Below are 16,807 nucleotides of genomic sequence, written 5' to 3' on the forward strand. Positions count from 1 at the left end.
GGGACAGTGACACCTTTAACCTTTAACACCTTTAACCCCAGCACTCAGGAAGTTGAGGCTGTGGAGTGACTGCCAGTCCCAGGTGATACAGGCTACAGTGTGAGATTCTGTCTCTAAAATAACAACAGGGCTGGAGAGATGAGATGACTCAGAGCACTGGCTGTTCTTCCAGAGGTCTCGGAGTTCTATTCCCGGCACCCACATGGTGGCTCACAACCATCCGTTATGAGATTTGGTGCCCTGACTGCCATGCAGGGACACATGCAGGCAGAATACAGTATACATAATAAATAAAAACAGCAACAACAAAATGGAACCAATGAGGCTGCTCAGTGGGCGAAAGGCCCTGCTGCAGGGTGATATAAACCTAGTGACCCGAGATTTCACTCTGGTAAATCTCCCACAAAGGTGGAAGGCAGAAACCGACTCCACAAAGTGGCCCTCTCACCTCCATGTGTACACATGCATAAAGGCAGGCACATACATGTAACTGGAGTTGTTAATTGGTCTAGATAATGAAAGGCCAGAGTCAGATATAGAGGGAAATGCTGAGAGATCAGAGAAAAGGAGCAGCCACAGCACACCTTACCTCCTCAGTGACTCAGCAGACCAGAGAGCAAGTTCCATCTTGTTTCTGCCCAGCTACCTCACTTCCTGTCTGTACAGACCCTGTGGTTAGCTAGTGACAAGCTCCATTCTTTGATTCCCAAACAAGCTTTATTAGTTCAAGCAAGATAGCACTACACACAGGTTATTGGTATGTAGCATTCACACACACACACACACACACAGGTTATTGGTATGTAGCATTCACACACGGGTTATTGGTATGTAGCATTCACACACACACACACACACACACACACACACACACACACACACACACACACGATGTTGGTATATAGCATTCACACACACACACACACACACACACACACACACACACACACACAGGTTATTGGTATGTAGCATTCACACACAGGTTATTGGTATGTAGCATTCACACACACACACACACACACACACACACACACACACACACGTTGTTGGTATATAGCATTCACACACACACACACACACACACACACACACACACGTTGTTGGTATATAGCATTCACACACACACACACACACACACACACACACACACGTTGTTGGTATACAGCATTCACACACACACACACACACACACACACACAGGTTATTGGTATGTAGCATTCACACACAGGTTATTGGTATGTAGCATTCACACACACACACACACACACACACACACACACACACACACACTCACAGACAGGTTGTTGGCATGCAGCATTCATGGTCCTTCTACCCCACTTGTTATGGGTACTGCTGTCCCTCCCCTAGTCTCTCACTCTTGACTCATTGCATCCGTCCTAGGTGCTCTCCGTTGCTGTGTGAAACACCGTGACCATAAAGCAATATGGGGAGGGAAAGGCTTATTTATTTATTTGTTCATTTATTTCATCTTACAACTTACTATCCTTCATGAAGGAAGAGGACAGGAACTCAAGGCAGGAACCTAGAGGCAGGAACTGAAGCAGAGACCATGGAAGAGGGCTGCTTCCTGGCGTGCTCTTCCTGGCTTTCTCTCTCTCTCTCTCTCTCTCTCTCTCTCTCTCTCTCTCTCTCTCTCTCTCTCTCTCCCCCCTCTCTCTGTCTCTGGTTTCTCTCTCTCTCTCTCTCTCTCTCTCTCTCTCTCTCTCTCTCTCTCTCTCTCTCTCTCTGGTTTCTCTGTATAACAGCCCTGGCTGTAGACCAGGCTGGCTTTGAACTCACAGAGACCCACCTGCCTCTGCCTACTGAGTGATGGAATTAAAGGTGTGCCACCACAGCCACCACCCAGCTCAGCTATATTTTTTATACAACAACTAGGACCACCTGGCCAGGGGCACACCACCCACAGTGGGCACTTCAACATCAATCAAGAAAATGTCCTGCAGACATTCCCACAGACAATGTGATGACTCAGACTTGTATTAAATTGACAAACACCAACCAGCAAGCACACACGCACACACTCATTGTTTAGCTTGATCAGTTGTTTTGTTTTCCCCTTTCCAACAAGTTTGGATTATGAAGTATGTCAGAGTATGTAGCAGCCAAAAGTGATGGACGTGAGGATGGAGGCTGGGGGAGGAGGAGGGGGAGGAGGGGAATAGCAGCAGGACCGTCCTCGCGCATGGAAGCCCCCGGCTTCAGCACCCTCATTTTCCTGTCTTATGCTCTTCCAGCTCCAGCCTGTGTGATATAATGGCCCACTCTTAATACCGACACTTGGGGGGCAGGGGCAGGGGCAGGGGCAGGGCAGGGGCAGGGGCAGGGGCAGGGCAGGGCAGGGGCAGGGGCAGGGGCAGGGCAGGGGCAGGGGCAGGGGCAGGGGCAGGGGCAGGGGCATCTCTATGAGGCCAGTCTGGGCCACACAGTGAGTTTGTTCCATAGGGAAAATTTGTCTCAAAACAAGCAAATGCCCATTACTCTAGGTAAATGTCTTTGATATCGTCTCTTTGGGCTTTAAATGCTATTTTGTCAGCTAGGAAGTTGGTGGCACACTCCTTTAGTCCAGGCACCCGGGAGGCAGTGGCAGGAGGGTTTCTGTGAGTTCAAGGCCAGCCTGGTCTACAGAGTGTGTTCCAGGACAGCCAGAGAGAAACAATGAAACCCTGTCTTGGAAGAAGAGAGAGAGAGAGAGAGAGAGGGGGGGGAGAGAGAGGGAGAGAGGGAGAGGGAAAGGGAGAGAGGGAGAGAGGGAGAGAGGGAGAGAGAGAGAGGAGAGCGGGAGGAGAGGAGAGAGAGGGAGGGAGAGAGGGAGAGAGAGAGAGAGACGAGAGAGAGAGAGAGAGAGAGAGGGAGGAGGGAGGGAGGGAGGAGGAGAAGAGAGAGAGACAGAGAGACAGAGAGACAGAGAGAGAGAGAGAGAGAGAGAGAGAGAGAGAAGAGGGAGGGAGGAGGGAGGGAGGGAGGGAGGAGGGAGGGAAAGAGAGAACAAATAAATGCTTTCGGTCTGCTTCAGTTGTGTGTGGTTTGCCCTTCAGGTATCAGTGATGTTCAGTGATGTGTCCATAGCCTTCTCCCAGGAAGAGTGGGAGTCCCTGGACTTAGCACAGAGGGATTTGTACAAAGACGTGATGATGGAGAACTACCGGAATGTGGCCTCCCTGGGTAAGCTCACCTCTTCAGCCATTTTTTTTTTTTTTTTTTTTGGTTTTTCGAGACAGGGTTTCCCTGTGGTTTTTGGAGGCCGTCCTGGAACTCACTCTGTAGACCAGGCTGGTCTCGAACTCACAGAGATCCACCTGCCTCTGCCTCCCGAGTGCTGGGATTAAAGGCGTGCGCCACCAACGCCCAGCTTCTCTTCAGCGATTTTTATTGTGTTCTCTAACACCCATTCTCTCCGGAAAATTCCATATTAGCTTTCCATATTTGTTTCTTTGTTTGTTTGTGGTGTATGTTATGAGGGAGGGGCCTTCACATGCGGCTGCAAGTGTGTGGAGTTCAGAGGACCACATTTGAAAATTGGTTCTCTTCTGCCACTGTGCGTGTCCTGGGAATGAAGTAAGCTGGCAGCAAGAGCCCTTACCCCTATGCCATCTCGGCTGTCTTGCTTTCTGTTTTTAAGGAGATGGTTTAAATGTTTAGTCAGGAGTAAGTACTTTCATTAAATAGATTCACTTTCCCCATGCTTAAGTGACCTTTGGGCCCTTTATAGTGACAGAACTTTTAAAAAAAAATTATTTATTTATTTGAGATCTGGTCATATTTTGTCGGCCAGGTGGGTTTGTAACTCACCACCTTCCTCCTGCCTCAGCCACCTGAGGAGGGATTGCAGATATGAGCTACTTCGGGGCTAGCCTTAAGTGTAGTTTTATCAATATCAAAGAAGCCATTTCGCTTTTTTTTTTTTTAAGATTTTATTTATTTATTATGTATACAACATTCTGCTTCCATGTCTATCTGCAGACCAGAAGAGGGCACCAGATCTCATAACGGATGGCTGTGAGCCACCATGTGGTTGCTGGGAATTGAACTCAGGACCTCTGGAAGAGCAGCCGGTACTCTTAACCTCTGAGCCATCTCTCTAGCCCGACATTTCACTTTTTAAATGTTTATTTTTTGTTTATGCACATGGGGAGAGGACCATGTGTGTGCAGTGACAAGGTGGAGGACAGAGGCAACCTGCAGGAGTGGGTTTTTTGTATGTGGGGTTTTCTTGTCTTGACCACCCGCTCCTTGACCTGGTAGCTGCTTCCAAATCACCACACAGAGACTTAGTATTATTTATAAATGCTCGACTGGTAGCTCAGGCTTGTTACTGTCTGACTCTTACACTTAAATTAAACCATGTATATATTTTTTAATCTATGCTTCACCACATGGCTTATGGCTTATTACTTCATTTTCTCCATGTGCTGCTTGCTCAGCGGCTGTCTGGCATCTCTCTTCTCTCTTCTCCCTCCTCCTTCCCATCATTCTCAGCTTGGCTTTCCCGCCTGACTTCCCACCCAGATAAGAGTAATACATGCTCACTGCATTTCTCCCTCCCACCCTGTGGGTCCTGGGCACTGGACTAAGGTCATCAGCCTCAATGGCAAATGCCTCTACCTGCTGACCCTTCCCACCAGCCATCACTCCAAATCGCTTTATACGTTTTATTGTTGGTATACCTATAAGGAAGATAGCTATGCCTGGTTTCTTAGTTTTTTTTTCCTAGCAAAAGACATATATAATGTATATAGTGTTATATGTGAAGTCACCAGGACTTATTTATAGCTCAGGGTAACCCTGTTTATTACGTTTGTTAATGAACCATCAGTTTTATCAACTTTTATAGTTAATACTTAAAACTCTAAAAATAGTAAGTGAACTTGGGGTGATGGTTCGGCTGGACAAGTGTACATCAAGAGTGAGTACCCAAGTTCAGACGCTCAGAACCCGTGTGGCCGACAGTGGTGATCTTCTGTGTCTGTAACCCTGGGTCTTGGGGTGGGGCAGAGAGGTCTCTGAAGCTCATTCATTGGCCAGTCAGCCTAGCCAAATCAGTGACATTCAGGTTTGACGAAGGACTTTATTTCAAAAACTAAGTTGGAAGGCCAACACAATTGTTCAGTGGTTAGAACCAGTGGAAACATAAACCCAACAACCTGAGTTCAGTCCTGGATCTTTTTTTTTGGGGGGGGGTTGAGACAGGGTTTCTCTGTGGCTTTCCAGCCCATCCTGGAAATAGCTCTTGTAGACCAGGCTGGCCTCGAACTCACAGAGATCCACCTACCTCTGCCTCCCGAGTGCTGGGATTAAAGGTGTGCGCCACCACTGCCGGGGCTCACCTTACCTTTTTTAAGGACTTCATCAGTTGTTGTGGTAACCTATATTTTGTAACATATTTCACTAAAATGAACCAAAGAAACTTTGAATTTACTTTTAATTCTCTCAGTACTTCATGTTTCTTTTCTTCTAAGTAGGATGCTTCATTTCTAAACCAGATGTGATTTCCTTACTGGAGCAAGGGAAAGAACCCTGGAAGGTTGTGAGAAAAAGAAGACGAAATCCAGGTAGGTGAGAGTCTATCAGGCTTGGAGAACACACGCAACTAGTTGGAAAAGAGGTGTACCAGATAGATGGACTTTGAGTTGGGCACCGTGGTAGTTGCTATCAGTACAGTGGTAAACAGACACGGCCCATAGAATTCTTGTAATTAGAGAAGCCCAGTTGCTATAAATGAATAGAAGACAGATTGGCAGGTTGTGATAGAGCTCTAGGAAGAGTCAGCAGAGTGAAGAGTGATGAGTGCTGGCACCCGGGACAGCTTTGCCATGTTTGGTTGGTTTCCTGTTTGTGGAAGAACCAGCTCTCTTGCTCCAGGCAAGAGTTCACTTTATAGCTACATCATCAGCCCAGGACAGCATTTAACATTATGGCCACCTTTCCTCACAAAACTTAATGTTTCAAAGGAGTTATTTGCTTCTTAAATGTGTGTGAGTGTTTCACCTGCATGTATGCGTGGTGCCCAGAGGAGTCAGGAGAGCACATCAGGTTCTGTTTTAGCTACTTTTCTATGGCCGTGCAGACACAGAGACCAAGGCAACTTACAGAAGGGTTGATTGGTCCTTACAGCTTCAAAGGGTGAGTCCGTGGTCAGCACAGCTGGGAGCATTGCAGCATATAGATTTGTTGGGGTAACGAAGAAACAATGCCATATTTTTTATGTTATTTTTCTTAGTGAAATATGACCATTGGTGTAATATTCTACTGCAAATGGTGCACTCCTGTCCTTATTTTTTTGTTTTGTTTTGTTTTTTCGAGACTGGGTTTCTCTGTGGCTTTGGAGGCTGTCCTGGAACTAGCTCTGAGGACCAGGCTGGTCTCAAACTCACAGAGATCCAACTGCCTCTGCCTCCCGAGTGCTGGGATGAAAGACGTGGGCCACCAACACCCAGCAGCAGCACTCCTATTCTGGTAACCCCAAATCTGAGAAGTCCAAAAGGGTATGGAAATGATACAGCCTGACATGTGAGGAACTATCCTTTGATAATCAGTTTTATTCCCTTCCTAAAGAAACCTATAGTGAATATTAACATAGGTTAAGTAACCCTTATTCAAAATGCTTGGGAGAAGATGTGTTTCAGATTTCAGATTGGGGTGTATGGATTTCATTGGAATTAGTGTCTTACCCGTGCATTTGTGTACCACATGCATGTCTGTACACATGGAGGCCAGAAGAGGGCACTGTATGCCCTGGAACAGAGTGACTGATGTCTGTGAGACACCGTGTGAATGCTGGGACTGGAACCTGGGTTCTCTTCAAATAACAGCAGATGCTCCTTTCTACTGAGTCCTCTCTCCTGCCCCTCCATGCTGTTTAAACAAAGATGGATGAAACTAAGGAAAGGGGTCTTAGGTAGGGGCTGCAAACCCTGGGAGACAAATGGAGGTCGAGGCTCTTTTAGGAAGGGCTGTGGGACCTCAGTGCTGCTGCTTGGTCTGTCCATGACCAAAAAATACTCAAGAAGAGGCATTTATGGTAATCTTTGTCTCTGTGGGGTCTGTGTTTGGGGAGTTAGGGGAGCTCCGGGAAGGCCTCTCTTTGCATGTTTTGAGTCAGAAATACTTCTATTTAAAATAATCTGTATGCCAAGGTAGCATGTATAGGGGCCGTGCATTCTTTTAAAGCTATCTTTATTGAAATATGTCATAAACCAGTTTACAAGTTCTTAATTCTCAGCTAAATTTAGATGAGCTTTTTCTAAAGCTTGTGTGTGTGTGTGTGTGTGTGTGTGTGTGTGTGTGTGTGTGTGTGTGTGTGTGCGCGCGCGCGCGCGCTTTGGAGACTGTCCTAAAAGTTACTATGTAGACCAGACTGGCCTCGAACTCACAGAGAGCCTCTGCCTCCCGAGTGCTGGGATTAAAGGTGTGCACCACCATCGCTTGGCTTTTTTTGTGCTTTTAAAAGCATTTTTTTCTTGGGCTGTAGCAGGTCTGATCAAACTCTCCATTTGTTCTATGGAAATTGATCTGTTTTAGCCAGGCATGGTGGTGCAGTCTTGTAATCCTACTTACCAGCTCGAGGCAGGAGGATCAGGAGTTCAAAGCCAGCCAGCAGCTACCTGAGACCCAGACTTAAAAAGTAAAGCCAAACAGCAGAACAAAAATTGTTCTGCTAAACATCATATATCCTTGGTGGGTCAATTGTATTTTCTTGAAAAAAAAAAAAACACTCATTTTAGCTATGCTATTTTTTTAAATTGTATTTACTTAGAAGTATTCAGAATGTCAACAAAACAGCAGTTTTTTTGCAATTACTGAGTGGTGTTCAGTTAACAACAATTACCTTCATATAAGCTGCATCAAAGACAACTGAAGATGTAAAAAAAAAAAAAAACCAAAAACTAAAACAAAAAACAGAAAAAAAACCCTACCATCCCCATATATAACTAATTTGTGTTGTGCACCAACAAGAACCTGCTTTAAATTTCCATGCCAATGTACAACCCCCAGACTATACCACACACAGTTAGTGGCTATTGAAAATACCACCAGGACAGGGCTATCTAAAGACACATTCTGTAGTGTGTTAACTATACAAAAAAAGACACTGTACAGTTTAAAAACAAATCTTACACAGCCTTACATTACAGTTTTTTTTCCTTTATAAGGACTGAGTTGTGTACAGGGGGGTTAAATGCTTTATAGACAAAAAAAAAAAACTGCACTAGACAAAACTTATTCATCATCATCATCATCTTCATCTTCTCTTCCTCTTCTTCCTCCACTTCTTCATCCTCTTCATCCTCCTCATCTTCCTCTTCCTTCTTTTTCTTGCTCTTTGCTGCCTTAACCACCCCCTATTTTGCTGCATCGTGTTTTCCTATAGCTCTGTAATCAGCAATATCCTTTCCGTGCTGCTCCTTCAGCTTGGCAGCCTTCGTTTCGTAGGGCTGCTTGTCCTCTGCAGCAGTGCTGTTCCACAGCTCTCCCAGTTTCTTTGCAACGTCACCAATGGACAAGCCTGGGTGTTCTCCTTTGATTTTTGGGCGATACTCAGAACAGAACAAGAAGAAAACCGAAGGAGGCCCTTTGGGTGCATTGGGGTCCTTGAACTTCTTTTTGGTCTCCCCTTTAGGAGGGGTTGTAGGTTTTCATTTCCCTTTCATAACAAGCCTTGTCAGCCTTTGCCATGTCTTCAGATTTCCACCTTTCTTTAGCAGACATAGTCTTCCATCTTTCTGAACACTTCTTCGAGAACTCTTGAGAAGTTGACAGAAGCATCCGGGTGCTTCTTCTTGTGTTCCTCTTGGCAAGTTTGCACAAAGAATGCATATGAGGACATTTTGCCTCTCGGCTTCTTAGGATCTCCTTTGCCCATGTTTAGTTGATTTTCTTTCTCGAGGCCCAGTGCCCATCCGGCGCTGTCTCTATGGAGCTCAATGTACTGCAATCTATGCTATGTTTTAATTTTATTTAAATTTAAATTTATTACTAGTCATCTTTTTTTTAATAATGCTCTGTATTAATCATTTTCGCTTCCTTTTTTTTTTTTTTTTTTCCTGAGACAGGGTTTCTCTGTGTAGCCCTGGCTGTCCTGAAACTCACTCTGTAGACCAGGCTGGCCTGACCTTGAACTCAGGCCTGCCTCTGCCTCCATAGTGCTGGGAGTAAAGGCCTGTGTCACCACTGCTGAGCTCTCTCCTTTTTATTTATATGTTTTTGTTCATTTTGAGACAATCTTTGTGTAGCCCTCTTGCCTCAGTTTCCCAAGTGCTAGTGTTAGAAATTCTATGTACATTTATGTATATATGTATGTCCAGTATGTTGCCGTTTTTTATTTCTACATTTGTTCTCCATTCTTTGTTTGTTTTTCTTTTGTTTGTTTGCTTGTTTGCTTTTATTGCCCTGTGTGGCACCCAGGACTCACTCCTTAGGTAAGCACGCTGCCACAGAACTACAAAGTTACATCCGTGGTCCCTTTATAAATTGTATTTTGAGATGAGGCCTTGCTGCAGTGCCCAGTCTGTCTCTCCATTTGCAATCCTCTTGTCTCCACCTCGGGAGTGCTGGCTTCTCAGGCCTGTGGCCCCTCACCCACCACTGAAATTTCCTTTTTACCTTTTTGTTTTCTAATAAACAAGGATACTAGATACTATCTTAAATCTTTTTTTTCCTATTGACCTAAAAGTTACCTAATTTCTATTTTAAAATTTTAAATAGATTTTCTATTTTCCTTATCTCTAGTTTAGTAGGATATACCTATATGACTTCAGCTTTCTACACAGAGCACAGCTGTAGTAATTGTGAACCTCATCCGCTTTAACGAAGGTTCATGCATGCAGCACAGGCTTTCCTCTGACTTCTCTTGGCTCCCTGTCCTCTTGGTTCTAACCCTGTCAGCGAGCCCTCCACATTCAGATACATGCAAGAGCTCTGCCTCTACTACCTAGGCACATCATCTCCCAAGGGTTCCTAAGCATTTCAATAAGATACAAACCTGTCTCTGGAAGTGCAATAATGGATAGCCTTAGAAAGTCTTCCATTTCCCCTTTTCTTTAGCAGACATGGTCTTCCAAGGTCTTCCTTTCCTCTTTAGAGGAAAGGCTACTCTAAAGAGGAATAAAAGAGAAGACTAGAGCAGGGGGAGGAATGAACCAAGCAACAGTGACACAATGACTAAGGAAAGGTACTGTAGCCTGTGACAGAGGAGACAGACATTGAGAAGAAGACAGCCTAAGTAACAATATAAGAAGCCTGGTGGTTTATTTTTTTTTCTTGTTTGTTTTGTTTTGAAACAGGGTTTCTCTGTGTAGCTTTGGTTATCCTTGACCTCACTCTGTAGACCAGGCTGGCTTTGAACTCACAGAGATCTGTCTGCCTCTACCCCGGGTCCTGGGATTAAAGGTGTACACCACTGCCACCAGGCATAAGAAGCCTTTTGAGCTGTGGCTTTTATAGTGTTGGTGAGGCCCTGGGTGCAACCTAAGCACCACAAGGAAAGGAAGGAAAGAATGTACGTAAGAGCAGATGGAAAGTGAGGAAGGCATCAGAATGATCTTCCTGTCCCTGCGTGTATTTAACTGTGCAAGCTTAGATGCCCGAAGAGAATATTTAACCATGTGTCATAAACTATGAGAGATTGGAGGCAAAAAGATATACTTCAAACAAGTAGGTAACTATGATAAATAAGTGAATCAAACTATTGTGCTATGAACTTACTATATAGTAGGGAGTAAATTAAGATTGTGTCTGACTTCAGGTAAAAGCCAGAGTCTTTTTTTTTTTTTTAAAGATTTTATTTATTATTTTATTATGCTTCCATGTATATTTGCACACCAGAAGAGGGCACCAAATCTCATAACGGATGGTTGTGAGCCACCATGTGGGTGCTGGGAATTGAACTCAGGACCTCTGGAAGAACAGCTGGTGCTCTTAACTTCTGAGCCATCTTTCCAGCCCGAAAAGCCGGGGTCTTGAATAGCGCAGTGTTACGGCTGTGTGAGACCCTTCGTTCCATCTCTAGCACTTTTTGTAAAGTTAAACAAGAAAAGGAAAGCCAGTAAGGACTGTGAGAATATAAAATTGTTAATAATGGAACAGGGGAGAACGCTCAGTTGATGAAGCACTTGCTGTGCAAACAGAGGGACCTGGGTCAGAAGAGGCTCAGCATCCGTTTCAAAAGCCAGTGTGTGTGTGTGTGTGTGTGTGTGTGTGTGTGTGTGTGTGTGATCTCAGTTCCGGGAAGGCAGAGACAGAAGATCCCAGGGCTTGTTGGCCGGCCAGTGTAGCTGAACTGATAAGTTCCAGGTTCAGAGACTGTCTCCAAAAATAAGGCAGAGGACCTAGAGACATGGCTCCATGGCTAGGAGGGCTGCTGCTCTTGTAGAGGACCTAGGTTCAGTTTCTAGAACTCACATGATGGGTCAAAAACATCTATAACTCCAGTGCCAAGGAATCCAACACCCTCCCCGACCTCTGCATGTGCACACCTCACAAAAATCACAGAGGCCAGACACTCATACACATAAAATAAGTAAATAAACCTACTCTGCAGGAGGAGCCAGTGCTCTTAACCACTGAACCATCTCTCCTTACTGTTTAATGAAAATTAGAATCTGATCTGGGGAGATTGCTTGCTCCGTGGTTAAAGTGCTCCCCAGAACCCATGTAATTGCCAGTTAGTTGTGGTAATCCACCAGTAATTCCAGACTTGGAAGGCAAAGACAGAGGATTTCCTAGAACAGTGGTTCTCAACCTTCCTAACCCTACAACCGTTTAATGTAGTTCCTCAGGTTGTGGTGACCCCTGACCATAAAATTACTTTGTTTCTATTTCATAGTCGTAATTTTGCTACTGTTGTGCGTTGTAATGTAAATATCTGATATTCAGGATCTCTGATGGGACACATCCCCCTCCCCCAAAGGGGTTTCAACCCACATGTTGAGAATCCCTGCCCTAGAGCAAGCTAGTTAGCAAGACTGACCATATTGGTGAACTCTGGGTTTGACAGAAAGACCCAGTCTCAATGAATAAGATGGATGGTAGAGACTGAGGATGATTCCTGACACCAACCTTAGGCCTCCACATGCCCCCTCCATGTGTGCCCACACATGCAAAATATGTATCTACATACAAGTGCACATCACACACAAACACACACACCCTCGATACAAGGGAACAAAAATTATAGTTTTATCCAGGTGGTTTTGGGTGTATTTAAACAGTTTTGGGTTTTTTGTTTGTTTGTTTTTTTTTTTTTTGAGATAGGTTTTTACTATGTAGCCCTGACTGTCCTAGAACTCACTATAGACTAGGCTGGCCTCCAACTCACATAGATTCACCTCCCTCTTTCTCCCGAGTGTTGGGGTTAAAGATGTTTACCACTATGCCCTGCTTTAAACAGTATTTGTAATAAGCTGCCCGGTGATTCTGATCGACACCTCAGTTCATGAACCAGTGCTAAAAAAAAAAAATATTTGCTTAATTACCACTGCCATTTCTTATAGGAGCTCTTATTTTCCTAATATTCTCTTTTGCTCCCTAAATTATGACACTAATTTGAATTTGGTTGAACATCATCATCTTTGTCTTTTAGCAAGTTTACTTCTTGAGAAAAAACCGCATGTGTCTGCTCTCTTGCAGATTTGGAAACTAAGGATGAGACCAATCCGTCACCCTCAGAAGGCAGCATCTATGAAGTGAATTTATCCCAATGGAAGATAATGGAACGAATTGGGAACAGTGGCCTGAAGGGCCTCATTTTTAAAAATGAATGGGAGTCCAAAAGAAAACTCGAAAGCCAAGAGGGATCTCAGGAGGGATATCTCAGACAAATGAAAGTCACCTCTGAAAAAATGGCCTCTTACCAAATTCGTACATCTGCTACTCCACACCCGAGAATCCATTTTGGGGAGAAACCCTACGAGTGTGATGACTGTGGTAAAGCCTTTCGAGTCCGCCAACAGCTTACATTTCATCAGAGAATTCATACTGGCGAGAAGCCCTATGGATGTAAGCAGTGTGGGATGGCTTTTCGGCAGACTGCACACCTTAGCAGACATCAGAGGCTTCATTCTGGTGACAAACCGTATGAGTGTAAGGAGTGTGGGGAAGCGTTCACCTATGGCCCAGACCTTAGAGCACACCAAAAGACTCACAGCGGTGAGAAGCCATACGCCTGTAAGGAGTGCGGCAAGGCCTTCAGGGTACGGGGACAGCTGACTCTCCATCAGAGGATCCACACTGGGGAGAAGCCCTATGCGTGTAAAGAATGTGGGAGGGCCTTCAGGCAGTACGCACACCTCACTCGACACCAGAAGCTTAACAGTGCTGACAGACTCTACGAGTGCAAGGAGTGCGGGCAAGACTTCCTGTGTGGCTCTGGCCTTCGAGCTCATTACAGACTTCACACAGGCGAGAAGCCCTATGAATGCCAGGACTGTGGGAAGGCCTTTAGAGTGCGACAGCAGCTAACCCTACATCAGAGAACTCACACTGGCGAGAAGCCCTATGAGTGTAGTGAGTGTGGGAAGACCTTCAGTCGGGGTTATCATCTTATTCTCCACCACAGAACACATACGGGCGAAAAGCCGTACGAATGCAAGGAGTGTTGGAAGGCGTTCAGCAGATACTCACAGCTGATTTCTCATCAGAGTGTTCATATCGGAGTTAAACCCTATGACTGCAAAGAGTGTGGGAAAGCCTTCAGGCTGCTCTCACAGCTTACACAGCACCAGAGCATCCACGCTGGCGAGAAGCCCTACACCTGTAAGGACTGTGGGAAGTCTTTTAGGTTGCGTCAGAAACTTACTCTACACCAGAGCATCCACACTGGTGAAAAGCCCTTTGAGTGTAAGGAGTGTAGGAAGGCCTTTCGACTGAATTCTTCTCTGATCCAACATCTGCGAATTCACTCTGGTGAGAAACCCTATGAGTGTAAAGAATGTAAGAAGGCCTTCAGACAGCACTCCCACCTCACCCATCATCTGAAGATTCATAGTGCCAAAGTGTAACGGAGTCCCAGCAGTCTTCTTGAACACTCTGAGTGTTACAGCTGATCCCGTTTGCTCACACATGTAATTGACCTGGCATAGGTTTTATACCATTAAAGCAATGTGTTAGTTTGATGTGTTCCATTGTATTCCAGTCTGTTCCCAACCATAATGCTTCAACATACTTATTCTACAGTTGGTCCTAAATATAAACAAATGTGGGGGAGAATAACACCTCAACTCCATTACTTCAGTTATATTAAAATATTCAGTTGCTCTGGGCTGTAATTTTTTTCATTTGTGAAACAGTAATCTAAAACTGGCAAAAAGGGCCACAAAGTCTTGAAAACCCCATCAAGTTCTCTATCCTTACCCCTTTCTTGGAATACAGGCAGATGTCAGTTTGGCCACAGTTTGTGTCTGTGCTGCTGTCGGGTCCAGGCTTTACTGCTAAGCTTGCTGCAACCCAGAATACTCTCTTAAGCCCTGAACTGTCGTATATGAAAATCTGGCTGAAGAGACCATGTGAAGAGGCCCTGAGACCACACAGACAGACAGAGACCTTTGCTGGAGCTGGACTCTGGAACTCTGCTCTGTAGGCCAGGCTGGCCTCAAACTCAGAGCTCTGCCTGCCTCTGCCTCCCAAGGCCTGGGATTAAAGGTGTGTGCTATCACTGCCCAACCAAGCAAGATCATTTTTATCAATTTTTTAATATATTTTAAATATTTTAATTTTTATCAATATATTTTTCAGGATTACACTGGATGCTGCCATTGAGAGGGAAAGCCTTCACTGCCAGTTTACAGTATCTTCAACCAATAAAATGTGCTCCTTCTAGCTGGAATGTGGGTGGAGGTGTTTTTGAGACAGGGTCTTATGTAACTCACGCTGGCCTTGAACTCTTGATATTCCTGCCTCCACTTCCTGGACCTAATATGCGTTTTAATATTTTCTTGATTAATAATGTGTTGAATATCTTTATCTATTCCCTGACTAAACAAAGCGACTTGCCTATGTTTCTGTTTTTTTTGTTTTGTCTCATTCTGTTTTTGAGGTGGGTCTTGCTATAACCAAGGTTGGTTTCAAATGATTGGTAATTCTCTTGCCTCTCCTCCCAGGTGCTGGGATACAGATAGGAGCCACCACTCCCAGCAACATGTTCCTTGATAAAATAAATCCCAGGTGGCACACGCCTTTAATCCCAGCACTCAGAAGGCAGGAGGCAGAAGCATGTGGATCTCTGTGATTTCAAGGCCAGCCTGATCTACAAAGCAAGTTCCAGGACAGCCAGGGCAACACAGAGAAACCCTGTCTTGAAAATTTAAGAAAAGAAATTCATACCAGAATTTTAATCTTCTTTTAAAAAGATTTATTTTTATTTCATGTGTAAAGGTTTGCCTACATATATATGAGCCACGACATCCCTGGTGCCTGTGGAGACCATAAGAAAGCTTTAGATTCTCTGGAAGTAGAGTTATAGACAATTGTAAACCACCATAGGTGGCCTCTCTGCAAGAGCCATAAGTGCTTTTCATCATTAAGCCATCCCTCCAGCCTCAGAACAAAACAACCACAGCATCTGCAATTGTAAGAGCCTCGGAAAGCCCAGGCTTCCAGAATCTTAGCCCAGGATCGCGGCCACCCCAATCACAGAATGGAGGCAAAAGCTTGATGCAAATTGCATGAAGCTGTATTGTAGTTTAACGAACTAACCGCATGTTAGCTCAGGTCTTTGACCCACCCACCATGTCGGATGGCTAGCAAAGACAGTTCAAAGCCGCTGCATACAGATCTTTATAGGGCAGCGTAAGGGGAGTGTCTAGGGGGTACGCACAGGTTCAGGATTGGTGTACCTCCAGGCTTGGAGGGCTTGCCCTGTGTTCATTGGTCAACTGGTTGTTATGGCCCATAGGCCCTCCCAGGGTGGTTGCTATGCTCTCTGCGTCATTGCTGTTTGCTTGTCCGTAAAGCACATCCAGAGCCATAAAGCATAGCGCCACCAGCTAACTTCTGATTGGCTCCTTGTCACGAGGCAGGCATCTGACTTTCTAGTGTCTAGCACAAGGTCATAGAAGCGTGTGTTCGGCCATTATGGCTGCCAAAAGGGAATCTGGTCCCTTCACAATGATAAGTTGTAACTCAGGGTGTTAAACTTAACCCAACATCTTTGTTCCTATGTCAATCTTTACAAACCGTCACCAAATTCATCTTTTCTGTCTTAACTTGTCATGACCCAGCATGTCTCAGCCTTAACCCATGAGGTTCGGCCTGAGTAGGGGGGGTGTGGACCTGGAAACTCCTAGTGAAAGACTGAAATATTAGCAAAGAAATATAGCCCAGAAACTGACCAAGGCTACTACAATGACTTAGTGCCTGGAATTTACCAACCACCAGCAATCACTCCCTTACAATGCCACAAGATACCTGGGTACCAAGAATAACCAGAAGGCCACCCTCCCCGAGGGGCTCATGAAGGAAACAGATTGCCCCACTGGCCAATGATTAACAATGAAGGGTCCCTGTGAAACAAAGAGATAGCTACCATTAGTTAGCACATCCTGAGGTCTGCAGGTTTTACAACTGGTGTGGTTAGGAGGCCATCTGATTCCCAGCCCTCCCCTCAAGACAAAGGGCCTCCTAGGAACCCATGACTCTGGTCATGTATTCAATAGACAGAGAGTCAAGGCCCCTCCCTAAGCTTATGGTTTTTGCCCTTAAAAATGCCTGTGCCTGCGGGACAGGGCTGCTCTCTAGCCTGCATGCTGAGAGAGCCCGTTTGTACATACATCCACCTTTCATTAAAGCCTCTTGC

General features: G+C 45.1%; 2 protein-coding genes and 1 pseudogene across 9 annotated transcripts in view; 1 reads left to right on the top strand and 2 right to left on the bottom strand.

The window, feature by feature from the left end:
* LOC103164078 (zinc finger protein 82) overlaps positions 1 to 15,019 on the top strand; it is a 31,851-nt gene extending 16,832 nt beyond the window's left edge. For 4 of the 8 annotated variants that reach the window (XM_035449273.1, XM_035449270.1, XM_035449274.1 and 1 more), the window contains 3 exons: positions 3,057 to 3,183; positions 5,478 to 5,570; positions 12,646 to 14,277. In XM_035449273.1, the coding sequence (XP_035305164.1) occupies positions 3,057 to 3,183; positions 5,478 to 5,570; positions 12,646 to 14,015 (1,590 nt within the window). In that variant the 3' untranslated portion in view covers positions 14,016 to 14,277. Of the gene's footprint in view, positions 1 to 3,056; positions 3,184 to 5,477; positions 5,571 to 6,360; positions 6,529 to 12,645; positions 14,656 to 14,748 lie in introns of those variants that run through there. The other 4 variants (XM_035449272.1, XM_035449275.1, XR_004771205.1 and 1 more) reach the window with 3 other exon arrangements.
* Positions 1 to 16,807, bottom strand: part of LOC103161319 (zinc finger protein 383) — a 326,635-nt gene that overhangs the window by 82,172 nt on the left and 227,656 nt on the right. The window lies entirely within an intron of this gene.
* Positions 8,239 to 8,895, bottom strand: LOC113831960 (annotated as a pseudogene).

Source organism: Cricetulus griseus, chromosome 9 (assembly GCF_003668045.3).
Source record: "Cricetulus griseus strain 17A/GY chromosome 9, alternate assembly CriGri-PICRH-1.0, whole genome shotgun sequence".
Taxonomy (NCBI): domain Eukaryota; kingdom Metazoa; phylum Chordata; class Mammalia; order Rodentia; family Cricetidae; genus Cricetulus; species Cricetulus griseus.